General features: G+C 50.3%; 1 protein-coding gene across 2 annotated transcripts in view; it reads left to right on the forward strand.

Moving 5' to 3' along the window:
• The first annotated feature begins 502 nt into the window (after positions 1-502).
• Positions 503-13,218, forward strand: part of PMEPA1 (prostate transmembrane protein, androgen induced 1) — a 48,470-nt gene continuing 35,754 nt past the window's right edge. For both annotated transcript variants that reach the window (XM_082491280.1, XM_082491281.1), the window contains exon 1: positions 503-621. In XM_082491280.1, coding sequence (XP_082347406.1) covers positions 519-621 — 103 coding nt within the window. In that variant the 5' untranslated portion in view covers positions 503-518. The remainder of the gene's footprint in view (positions 622-13,218) is intronic.

A 13,218-nucleotide genomic window follows, 5' to 3' on the forward strand; every position in this document is an offset into this window, starting at 1 on the left:
GGGGCGCGCGCCCGCCAGCCCCGCCCCCGCCCGCCGGCGGCGCGGGACAGGGCAGTCCCCGTCTGGCGCTGACGTCACGGAGCCCGCCCGCGGCAGGCGGTGGCGCGCGGCCGCGTCCCCGTGGCCGTGAATGAGCGCGGGGGGCGGGAGCGGAGCGGGAGCGGGAGCGGGCGGGCCGCGCTCCCACCGCGCTCCCACCGCGCCGCGCCCCACAAAAGTGCGGGGCCGCCGCGGCCGGGCCTAGCCCCGCCGCTTCCCGGGCTGGAGGGGGCGCGGAGCAGCCGCAGCGCCGAGTCCAGCCCCGCCGAGCCGCTGCGGGGGGCGCTGCGCCGCGCCGGGACGGGTTTTTTATTTCCAATTTTTGATCGCAGCTGCATTTCCCTCCCCCCGCCCCCCCGCGCCGAGGAGGAGCCCCGGCTTTATGTGGTGCTGCCCGGCGAGCGCTCGGCGGCCGTGAAGTTCTTTGTGTCGCCGTCGCCTTTTTTTCTTTTTTTTTTTTTTTTTTTTTTTTTATTTAAATGTATAACTTCATGGGTCTGAACAGCACGGCCGTAGCTATTCAGCCCAATGTGTCCTGCACATGCAACTGCAAAAGGTCTTTGTTCCAGAGCATGGAGATCAGTAAGTACTCGTCCTGCCGCTGCCGCGGGGCCGCCACGGCCTCCCGGGGGGGGGGGGGGGGGGGGCGCGGGTGCGGGCGGTGCCGCGGGCGGGGAAGTTTGCGGGAGGGCCGCCGGCGGCGCCGGGACCCTCCGCCGCGATGCGCTTTCTCGGAGTGACTGTGCCCCCCGTCCCCCCGTGCGAGCGCTGCTCGCCCATCTGTTGCCGTCGCGGTGTCCGGGGCGGGCGGGCGAGTCCCGGCGGAGCGGCCCCGGGCGCAGCCCCTCCGCGCTCTCCGCGGACCCCCTCTCCCCCCACCCCGGCGTCGCCCTGTGAAGTCCCAGCTCTTCCCCGGCTCGGCTCCGTCGCCGCCCGCGTCTCGCCCCTTCCCCCGCGGCTCAGCCCCGGCAGTGCTCCGGCCGCCCCGCGCCTTCCCCTCCTGCGGGGGTGATGCCGGGGGGCCCCGGCCCCCGAACTCCTCCGGGGTCTTCACTAGCCCCGGCGTGAATCCCCTTCCCCTTCTCACGGGGGGTGCGAGGAGCGCTGCGGTCCCGACAGCCGAGTAGGGCTTATATTTGGGAACCTGCGCCCCCCGCCTCCAGCCCCTGGGGGCTTTCTGTTATGCGGGGCTATTTGCCTTTTTTATGAACATTTTTCAACCCTCGCCGAGCAGCAGTGAGTTCAGCGCCTGACCTAAATATCCACTACTTTTCTGTTTGCTCTTTCCCTCTTGGAAGCAGAGTGCGTGGGGTGAGAGAGAAGGAGTATTATTGCAGAGGAAAGAGAAACGAGTCGGTTTCTCTGGCAATTTAAAGCGAATGGAGGATTTTCAAGGCATCCCAGGCTGGGTGGGTTGTCAGGTTTGTACCCCGCTTAACACCTTCTGTGCCGTGAAATCTAAACCCTACACAGAGTAATGCAAAATGGCCCCAAATGAAAACTTGGGAGAGAGTCTTGGTTTTGCATATGTTCCTGGCACTGCGATGGGGCAGGCTTGCGCTCAGTGGATGTAGGGGAGAGTCAGCTGCGCTGTGCCTGTTTCTGTTAGCACAGGATTTGCCCCGTTACCTCCAGCGGGGTTGTGGAGTGGTATTTTGGAGCCAGCATCTGTCCCTTGGTATTTTGGATGGCTTTTGTCCAGTGTCATCTGCCTTCGCCTTCTCCAGTTTCATGGCTGTTTTAATTCAGGTGTCTGAGTCCTGGAGAAGGTCTGTAGGCATTCGTATACCGACTACTAAAATGTGTTCGTTCTGAATTTTAGCATAAACCTTACCCTTTGTCCTGTATGCACGTTTAATCTTGATTTAATCTCATTCATGTTCAGACAAAACTAAGCTGGATTTGCCTGATTTTTATTAACGCTACCAGTACTGAATAGACCATTATTCTTTCCTGACTTCACCAGGCCGGGCTAGATGCGCATACCAATAGCAGCAGTGTATAAATAATGAAGGTACAGTTCTTTTTTGTGTCAGACGGTTGCTGAACATAAACTGTGTCCCACAGAATTGCAAGGATGAGAGACTTGACTTTGTGTCTGATTGAGGCTCGTGGTTGTGATAGAAGTTGTGAATTAAAATGTGTAATGTCTTTTGAAGAAAAAGCTTCTCTTCCAGTCTAACTCTTGGCATGAGCTTTTGTTGGAACAACTCGGGCCTTTAATTAAATTCCTTGACTTTTTAGAAATGGCATGTTTTGTAGTTTTTGTCCCATTTTTTCAGCGTATGAAAGGCTCAGTAGGAGGCAGATGCCAGTTCTGGATGGGGGGGGTGAGAGGCTGGGAGCAGTGAAGTACACTGGAGGACACCTTGCCTGAAGTTGGATGGGTGTTGTGGGAGCCTCATCCCTGACGTCGTACGGCTCCCGAGGTCCTTCCCCGGCTTGTCCCCTTCCAGCGCTGAGCCTGTCCCCCTGCGTCAGTCACTTGGCTCCTGGGTCCCAACATGCAGGCGATGAGTTCCCATTAGCTCCCAGGAGCCTTGGATGGAGCTCCCTTACTGCTGCCCTTCCTTATTTTGTTTTCGGCTAGGTTTCTTTATCACCAATATTATTTATTTATTTATTTCCTGCTGGCGGCGGGCAGCATTAGCTCACCTCTGTGCTACAGGAGGGCTTTGGTTGCACTGCAGAGGCTGTTACCTGATCGCTTCCTCCACCTGGGTTCAGTGGAAAGGACAGAGTTGAGCCTCCCTGAGATAAATTCATTATACAGCTTTTTTCCTCCTCTGGTCGCTTGATTTTATTTATCTTTCTAATATGACTTTGAGGGAACCTCAGAGCAGCTACCACCAGATGCTACTTAATTTTCTAGCCGAAAGTTAGCATGCAGGAATGCTTCAGGAAAGTGGCATAATGGTAAACTTTTTTAATTTAACCCTCTAATTAGGTTAACTGTACAACTGATCCCCAAAAATATTTCTTTGCATGCTTTATTCCGTATGGCAGGCTGCGGCGCTGCGATGGAGGAAGCAGCTGGTTTCTGTGTGTGGCGCTCCCAGATTAGGATTATAAAAGGGCCTTTTGGGGGCAGGGGCGCGGAGCCTGGCCCGCCGCTGGTGGGGCTGCAGTGCCAATATGCCGGGCAGCGCTAAGCAGCAGACATCTGCGGCTGTGGTCTCTAATCGCTTCGGCTGGGTGAAAGAGGTCAGGGGTGATTGTCGTGGCGGAGGAGTCTGTAAATGACTAATTATTTGGTGCAGGAAGCGGAGCGAGGCTGCGTGCCGGCCTCCCCGCGGGCTTCCCCGCTCGCTCACCTGGGGCGGCTCCGCTCCTGCCACCGGGTGGGTCGGTGCCAACCGCCGGCACCTGCTGCCCGCTGCAGCCAGCACCGCGGCCCCACGGCGGAGGGCCTCTCGCCTGCGCTGGGCATGCTTTTCACCCCGCGGGGACTTCTCCCAAAGGCTTTGGGTGCCGCGGGTGGGGGTCCTGTGTCTGCCCCGTGCCCCGGCATCCCTAAGAGTGGATGACTTCATGCGCGGGGTGTGAGGGCAGGTCCCTCTCCGGGCTGGGTGGCTCTCAGCAGCGGCTTTGCATGTGCAGCAATGTTAGCGTTCGGGAGTTGAAGAGGTGTCCTTGTGTCTCCGCAAGGAGACGAGGCCATCCCCTCAGCTGCCATCAGTGCCGTGATGTTTGTGTCAGAGCGGCGTGCCCAGCCGGTGGCGGACTGGGGCGAGCGAACCATGAGAGCCGGTTCCTGGCCAAGCGAGGACTTCCAGGTTTTCACATTCTTTGGTTTAATAACAAACCAAATGCAGATGGGTCAACCAGGGATCATGTCTCCTTTCCACTTCAGACTGCCTGTTTGGCAGATATGTTACTTTCCTGACACTGTGTCAACAGCAGTTGCGGCTTCTTCCAGGGCAAAGTAGATAATAGTCATGTACTCCTTTATTCCCCCCTGAGTTTTCCTCCAGGAAGTGGGGACACGGAGGGAAGCCAGAGCTGCTGCCAGTGTTTCAGCAAGCTAGAGAGTGTTTGCTCAGAGTATATTCAGTTTGTGGCATCTCCGTTTGACTTCAGCCAAGCCAGGGGAGGTGTCCGTGTCTGGTTCTGCCCACATCTCCATGGCAAGCGCCGCTTTTTGCTGCGGCCAGCGTCCCCAGGTATGATCCAGGAGGAGCAGAGCACGGGTGGCTTTTGCTTACAGTGTCCTCAGGACTTTCGGTGTGCGCCCTTGGCCATCCCCGGGGGCGCCTTGCAGTCTGCGGTCCCAGCTCTACGAGTCCCACCTCTCCTACCAAGGACAGCAGGGAAAGCCCTGGTTCCCTGAGCCTGGAGAGCACAGGGGTCTTAACATTACAGTTTATTTTGTGCCCTCAGGCAGCAATTTTAATCTTAGTGTTTTATAACCCGTGTTGAGTGGGAGAATGAAAAGACACAGAGGAGGAAACAGGAGGAAAATAGTCAAACTTTGTTTTTTTTTCCTCTGGGTGAACACCTGGATTGTGTTCTGCTGCACAATAGGATGGGTACACACATGGCACCAGAGGTGATCCTGTATAATCAGAGGTGATCATATATAATGTAAAATGGAGGCAAGACATGGCTAATTCCTCCTTTTTGGTTGGTATCAGGGTGTGTTCAGAGGAGAATGTTTGATCTTCTGCCGTGAAGGCACCCTCTGCCCCCTGAATAAGCCTTTTGTTTCATTTAGTAGTACGTTTTCAGGTCCTGGTTGTGAGATGTCTGGCACTGAAGGGGGGGGGGGGGGGGGAAGGGGAACAGCAACCATATTCCTTTCTTCAAAGCCAGGAATTCCCGAGTTAGGGTCTGGAATCACCTCTAATTTTCAGGATATTGAATTAGCTGAACTATGGTTGCTTCTGTTGCAGATGGAGATAAGACTACCTACAAATGTATGTTCTCACTTATTTTTATTGGCTGTTGCTCACCAAACATACTAATATTTTTAGATTTACCAGGCTGAGAGTTGGTGGCTAGATAAATCCAGTTTTAGAATGATTTTGTAAACCTAAATTATAAATGGATAGACGCGAGGAGACCTTTCCAAGGGAAGTACCAAAATGCATGGTGTCACTAATAGACAGTAATTACAATCCGGCTTCTTTCCCGAGTAACTCATTGTACAGTCATGTCTGTTTGGCTTGTTTCAGGTAATAGCAACCGTCAGAATTTGGTAACCCTAATTAGCTAAAAAAGGTCATTTATTTGCAATGGTGTTTCATCTAAAAACTGACTACCAGTTTTCTTCCTGGAAGAAGATCCCGTGCGTGGTGTGTGGTTTCTCTTACCAGATCGCTCAAGTTCTCCCATACACGATGCATCATCTGTTGTTGGCGTGTTTCATCACAGTAGTAAAACCCGGCTGGAAAGCTCGCGAGGAGAGAGGTACGAGGGCCACTTTGCTGCAATTAAGTGGAAACTTGGTTCATACCATGAGCACGCTCTCAGACATCCGTAAAGCAAAGGAGTCATTAATGTCGACGGTGATGTTTTACACAGTTTTCTTCCCGTCTGTGCAACTGAATTGCTGCGTGACTATTTTATAATTACTTTGGGTGGCAGAAGGTAGGTCACTTGGGCAGATCCCAGGTGAGGAAACACCTCAGAGAGCTGCTCTGGCTGCGAGCAGCGCGGCTGAGACCGGCCCCAGAGAGGAACAGGGAGACTTCAGCACAAGGCTGCCCTCCGCGAGAGCAGGATCTGACCCATCGTCTCCGTCTTTCAGAGCTGATGGTGTGGGCTGCTGCGTCGGTGCTTCCTTGCTGCACTGAACGTAATGGTGGTCTTGGAGCTCCCTGAGGAGCGATGTGCGAGCGCAGGGTGCAGTGGAGTGGTGTAACAGCAGTACTGGCATCAGGCACGGTGCTGCCGTGGCAGAAATAGCTACCTGAGCCGTTAGCGCTTGAGTGCCTGCGGGATGTGGCCGTATACGGCTACACCTCTGAGAGCTGACAAGTTTTCCATACTCAGAAAAGTATTGGGGTACTGTCTGTGTGTGTGTACAGGCATAAACACATTTGTGAAAGTTAATTGATTTAGTAATACAAGAAAGTAGTTCAAAATGAACTGGTTAATGAAGCCGTTGGTAACCAGAGAAAGGAGTTGTGGAGTTTGGGTTTGGTTTTTCTGTTTGATTGTTTTCTAAAAGCAGATAAATTTCAGCTGTAGGAGTTTATCATCCAAATCAGAGGATTTGGGGAGCTATTGAGAGTAAAGAGAGCTTTGATGATTTGGCATGGAATACAGCTTCTAAGGCAGCACTTTGATCTGCGTTTTAAATGCTTCTTTGTAATGACAGTTTCACAATTTCTTTTCTCGTTTTAAGTCAGTTTTGCAGAGGTATGTTTTGAGAGAAAATAGTAACTGCACACATTATTCTTGCTGGCTTTGGAGCCAGCTAGAACTTGTAGTTCATCCCAGATCTTTTGCCTACTATGGTAATTTTATGATTACAGCAAAGAGGAAATTAGTAGAGATGTTAAACATTATCAAAGCTTTGCAAATCTTTTGAAATATCTCCAGTGTGAAACCTAAATTTGCATTAGCATTTTTGCTGTGGTATGTTGTACAGTTTATCTAAGTATCCACCTAATATTGCAGGTTCCTGATTTAGGGTTTTTTTTCCCTTCTAAATGACACAGTACTGTTTAGCACATGCATCCTTTTAGTCTTGCCTTGCAGCTGAAGACCTTGATTCTAGTGACTCAAGCTTTCTGAAGATGACCCGGTGCTGCTGAAGTGGTGCTATTGGGAACCTTTTTCTTCCCCTTCTATCTTCAGCACAGATAAACTCTCGCTGGAGGGAGAAGGTTATTGTCACCTACGTATTCTTGTGCAAGAGAGCTTGTTGCATTAGTTTATGTAGTATGGGCAGAGTAGGAGAAGAGAGGGTAGGAGTTGGGAATGTTTATTAAGGTTTTCGTTTAAATCTTGCATAGCATCTTTCCTTCTTGTAGACAGTTTGGGGTCGAGTTTATACCTCTCTTGGGAAATCAGCGGCCTTTAAGGGAGAGGGACAAATACACAAGTTTTCCCAAATTGATGTAGAGCTGTGTGGTAGCTCTTCAGGTGCTGTTTCTGACCCTGCTGACTGTAGGCCGTGCCAGGCTGGCAGCTCTCTGCTTGTGGACCGGGTTCAGCTGGTGTCTAGAAGAGGGCACACATTTCATATGCAAGCTAAATTATCTGGTGAAGTTGTGCCTTTAGTGACACGTAAAGGGTAGCATCGCTGGAAGGCCTTAGACAAATAGCATTTAACTTACATCTTTCAAAATGTCAGTGACTTTGTTCAGTTGGACTTTATCCTTGTTATTCTGCATATCTCCATGGTACAGGATGCTGATTTGGAGCATGTGAGGCTGTGTGGCCATGAGCAGTTGTGCTCAGAGATGCTACAACCAATGCACTGATGCGCATTGCAGGCTCAGGTTGGCACCAAGTCCCCCATCACCTTTAGATTTTTTTTTTTTTTAATTTAACACTATTTTTTTTTCACTGCATACAGCAAGATAATGTTGCTGTGGTTGTAGTCGATACAGTATCTCCTTTCTCCAAGTATTCAGGCTTCCAATTTCTCGTTGATACAAGACTAAGCTTATGCTCAGTCTAGAAGAGGGTGTATTTTTCTCTGCATGTGGTAAATGTTAGTGCTGTCACAGCCTGTGGTGTTACATAAAGATACCGGGCACATCTTTCGAAACTTGCCTCACAAGTTGTTGGTGTTGGTGGATGTCCACAGTGCTTTCCAATGGTTCGCACATTTGTGGTTTTGGTGTTTTCAGTCTCGCACATATCTTTAATAAAATGCCTCAGACTGGCCAATTTTTCACTTGCAGTACGCATTCAAAAGTGTGTGTTTAGGAAGGCAAGTGCTTTTGCCCATGGCAGTTCTCTGCTCCGTTCATGAGACCCTGCTCGTGCCCGCCATGCTGGGGAGCTGTGCCTGTGACGGTTTGCTGGTGTGAGGTGTGTGTGCTCCAGCGGGTGCAATAGGATTCCCCACATTTGCAGACTTGGCCCAGGAAACCCAGCAAAGCAGAATTTAGCCCTGGAGAATAAAAGTTCATTAACCCCTTGGCGTGGAGCATACCGAGAATGAAAAGAGGTACTTGCGCAAAAATCACTAGTACTTTTAAAGAATATATGCAGGACATCGTTTGGGGATTTTTTTTCCATCTCTTCATTATGTCCAGTATGTTAAGTAGCTAGTTTGTTACTCCAACCCCCTACAAATGTTTGTCAGTAATAATTCTGTAAAACTATGAATCAACTCTGCATGACTTTGTGCAAATAGACTGAGTAATTTCTTTGTTCTTTTCTTCTTACTTTGTAATTGGAGTCTGTAAAAGCCCAAAGGTTTGGTCTTGTGGAAAGCATGATTCATTTATTGGTGTCTGTGCCGACTAGTTATCTTTCAGTAATTCCAGAGTGCTGCTACAAGCCAAGAGTGATTCATACATGGCTAAGTGCACAAACAAATGGGGTCATGGCCATCTGCAGAAACTTTTATAATCTATTTATGGTATCGGAGAAAGAAGTGGGTGTATTAAGGATGATGGAATAGGTGTCAATTACATTAGTGAATATAACTGGTTAAGTAACGCTAACCATTACTCAAAACCACATCTGCTCATTGCTAAAGATCACGACAGTGGGTCCTAGTTAAATGCTAACATAGGTCTGATATGAGAGAGGGATTGAGTGTCTAGCCCGCCTCCTAAGGCGCTCACCATCATAACTGCTATGGTAGTCTCTTCTAAATTCCTTAAAATTTAGACATTAACTTGCACTATGACTATTTATAGTAGCAAAGTCCAGCTCTTCACTGTTGCAGACCTCAGTCATTTTATGCTTTACATGCAGAATTTGGCCTGATACTTAATTAACTTGCCATTGATGATCAGTGGTGGAGTTTCTCATTTGCACATCACGCAGAGTGGCACCTCTCTCTGTAGAGACAGTGGTGGTCAGCTGAGTCGGTTTTCCTTCCAAATGCATCTTCAGTGCTTCAAAATCTCAGGCAGATGATGACCTGCATCTTAAGAGGTAGCCTTCCTCTGCCTCTGTCCCATTTCACTAGTGGGAGAATTAATTTTCCCCTTCATAACTCGGCTACCAAAAGCAGCCCTGGCTGCAGCTGCCTCAGAATTGCTTGGTTCAGATTTTAGTCTTTTACTTCGGGGGAGGCAGAGTTTGCCCGTGCCGTGCTCGTTAGCGGGGGAGCCGGCCCTGGGCTGGCGTTGGGTGCCCGAGCTGATTGTGAGGAGGGGGTTTGGGACCAGCGGAGGAGAAGAGCGGGGGCAAGAAGCGCTGCTGGGGCGCGGGGATGGGGGAGCCAGCAGTCTCACTGCAGCCTGCTCTCTGCCAGCGCCTGCCTGCGCTTCGTCCTGCATGCTGCACCCGAGGTGAGGGTGTCCAGCCAGGTCTCGCGCTTGCAGAGGCACTGGAGGCGAGCTGGAGGCACAGGTGGACCAGCGGCATGAGGTCTGGAGGCAGCTGTGGCCCCGTCTCCCCGAGCCCAGGAGACTCACGTGGTCACTGCTCCATTACGTTTGATTTCTTAGGGACTCGACTGGAGCACAGAGCTCGTGGACTCAAATTTCCGTGAATTGAATTCAAGCATCGGCACTGGCCAGAAATACAGAGGAATTTGGCCACACGTCGTTGCTGTCCCGTTACTGACGTTTTGAACACTGTGGCCGTTCCTGCTGCGCCCTCGCTGCAGGCGCTCTCACGGAGGGGGACAGGGCCCCGGCCAGCGCACGGAGTATGCGGCGGAGGGGAATGTGACCCAGACTTTTGCCCAGAGGACTGATGAGCCTCTCCTGATGTCTGGACAGCTTTCTTCTTATGCCCTTGCTTTATTGAAGTCAACAGATTGTGTAAGCCACATGCTAGATTTACCTGCAGGGCAAGTGGGAAGGAAGCAGTGCCATTTGGATGAATTCCCAAAAGATGTCTAACTGCTGAGCATTAAGACTTAACATTTCCAAGCCTGAGTCTCTACAACCGTCCTGCTGAATCTGCTCACTGCCTCCTCTGTCCGTGTGCGACGCGCCCGTGGCTTCGGCTGCCGAGGACGAGTCCCAGGGACGCTGCCTGCTGCGGCCGCGTGCCGGCCGGTCTGCTGCGGGCTGGGCCCTGTGCTGAGCCAGCTTGGCAATTCTCCCCCTTAGTAGTTTCTCTTTAATATTATGGTTAATATTGTTATTTCTAATAAACCAAAAAAACCCGCCCCCAAAGTGGAGCCATGCCCCGAGCCTCCTGCACCCTCCCGTGCTGTTTCCCACCGTGCTGAGGGTACCGGCCGGCTGTTAGAGCTGCAGGGATGAAATCCACAGCTCCGTAGCTTAAGTGACCCAGGGCTGGACTTGTTCCTGGTGCATGCTCTGGATTTGAAACCGCATTGGATTTCGTTGTGCTCTTCACAAGTATGCGTACAGCGAGACCCGGTTCCTTGAGAGTTGGAGAGCCTCCGTGTCCCTGGCGCTGCAAGGGCTCAGCTTAGCTGAAGGCAGATGTCTCTGCTGCTTTCCTGGAGGAGCAGGTCCTGCTCTTCCCATGTTTTTTTTCATGCTTTGCACCATCATTCCACCTTACCAAGGGTAGTCTCTTGGCTTCAATAACTTAGACCAGCATATATAGATTAGGCTCTTTAGGACTGAGCTCTGAAAGTACCTTGACCTGTTAGGTGCTTCCTTTAGGACACTTCAGAAACAACGTGATTTGTGGACATTGGCTTCACACAACTCAAAGTAAAATTATCTTAATGTGCAATAATTTCCCATATAATAAACAGGAATCTCACTTTTGTTGTTACACTTATATTGCTGTAATGGGACTTTGTTTGAATTGGAAGATGAACTCTCGAGTTCAGAGTGTTCCTCACCAGCACGCTCAGACACACACACAAGGTGTGTAACACTTAGTGATACTGATCGCTGGTGTGTAATGCAATGAATGCTTTACATTTCTCTAGTGCGACTTATTCCAGTAGTATATACAAATTGCACCTTTTTCAGCTTTTGCTGTGAATGGGGGTGATGGCTGTCCTGTCAACTGATGTGCCAGAGATGGGCTCAGCAATAAGGGGGGGGCAGGGGCCTCTGGCGCGGGTCCTGCATGCTCCCAGCAAGGCACAGAGCAAACTGGGGGGGTTATAGACGTATCCTGTCTTGCTGGTGGCGTTTAATCCTCATCATTCTCGTGGGTTTTCTTGATAAATACTTCTCAACATCCATTGGCTTGCCATCCAGGCCTGAATTGTAAGGAACAATAAACATAATGGACAGCCTCAATTTAATAGATTCACTGTGAGCGTTTTGATGACTGCATTTATTTAAGTTCAGAAAGTAGCTCTTCCAAACCTGAGGGAAGCCTGCCCGAGTGGGCTCAGCTCAGCTGGTGGGGTTGTGCGGCAAGGGGAGACCCGCCGTGCCGCAGCCTGTGGGCACCGGCCAGGCTCTGCCACGCGAGCAGCCACGCGCAGATGTTCAGGGATTTCTCTTTTGACTTGGCCGCAGGGTTTTGTTGCTCTTCAGACCGCAAGCGCTCTCCAGTCTCAGCAGGTTCATGGGTTTGGAAATGCTTTTCATCCCCTCCTGTTCTGTGTTTGCTCAGGAAGGGATCGCACTGTATCTTGTAGCCAGGTGTCTTCCTTGGTTACGCTTCCAGAGATTTGCAGACCCACGTTAAGCATCTATTAAATTAAGCAAAATGGCATTTAGAAAGCTACATTTCAAGTGGAAGAAATGCTTTATGTAACGTAGGGGTATGTGAGGGGACCTAAATGCAAGCTTAAATGGGCTGTTACAAAAATAGGTATAATTGGTTTTTTGCACAGTGATTTTACAGCTTTCGAGTTTAACGTCCTGCTGAAATCCTGCATCCAGTCCGTGCACAGCCGAGGAGATGGGGTTGAGGAGCCTGAGTAATGGGACTGGTTCTAGGAACAGCCTTGTCCTCGTTTGCAAAATCCGACGTACCTGACGTTTGCTGGCGCTCTGCTTTGTCATAAGGGTGTCTGGAGCAGCGGTTTGCCCTGCGCATGCTTGCGGGTCTCTCCCTGGAGCACTCGGCCACCCAGTGCTGAGGCTGGGCATCTCTTACTGAGGTTGTGACTACTCGCAGGTGAAAAATGCAAAACTCTTGCAGCCTAACTGTGCACGTGCCAAGAACTGCAGCTTTGTTTTCCAGCCTGATCAATGCTGTTAGTTTAAGTCATTGGATAATTTAGTAGCTGGAGGCATTTCTGCGGGCTTGGTGTGAGAGCGACTGCGTTGCTTCCCTCTTGGGGGAGGCTGGGGAGGGTTCCCCCTGCACTGAGGCTTCCCCGGTCGCAACCGGGGCCAGGTGATGCTGTGGGGCCATCACCCAGATGCTCTGTGATCGGGAGCCTGAGGAAGTGGAGGATATCACGTTTTGACCTTGCATCCTCGTATTAATCCAGATAGTCTTTCCTGTTTCTATATTTAAAGCCTTCCCGTTCTTCTGTCTGGAGAGGTAGAGTGTCGCCTCTCTTGGGTAAAGACTGACCCATCTTCTTTTGGAAAGCTGGTTCCCAAATAGCTTTTCTGAATAGAAGACCCCTCCTGCTCATTGCAGGGGAGGTTGGACTAGATGACCTTTAAAAGTCCTTTCCAACCAAAATCATTCTATGCTTCTTTGAAAACAAGGCTCCTCCAAATCTTGTTGGCAGGAACTGGACAAGTAATTTTTTTATTTGGTGTATCTTCAGCTAGTTAGGACTTAGAGCTGTTTTTCCTTCTAGCTTACTAAAGGTCTTGCAAGGATGAAAAGACATCGTTGCTTTCCTAAGAGTGTCTTAGCCAACACAGGGGCAGAAAGCTTGGCACTGTGAGACAGGGCAGGAAAAGCTGAAATAGAATTTGCTGCTTCTTTGAAACTATCCTTTTTTTTAATTGTCCAAACAGCATTTCAAAGAAAATCTCTGCTCTTCTCTATCTTCTTTCAGCATTATAATTCTATATAATAACATTTCTGTATCAAAAAAGAATTGGGCCTGATTTTTTTTTTTTTTTTTTTTTTTTTCAGAAGAAGGAAGGGATAAATTCCAGATGTTGCTGGGATACACTTTTTGCCTCTGTTTAATGTTTAGTGGCTTTCAGTAAATAGGCTGCGAGAGGTGGGGCTGAT

This window comes from Vanellus vanellus (assembly GCF_965231255.1).
Source record: "Vanellus vanellus genome assembly, chromosome: 15".
In the NCBI taxonomy this organism is placed as follows: domain Eukaryota; kingdom Metazoa; phylum Chordata; class Aves; order Charadriiformes; family Charadriidae; genus Vanellus; species Vanellus vanellus.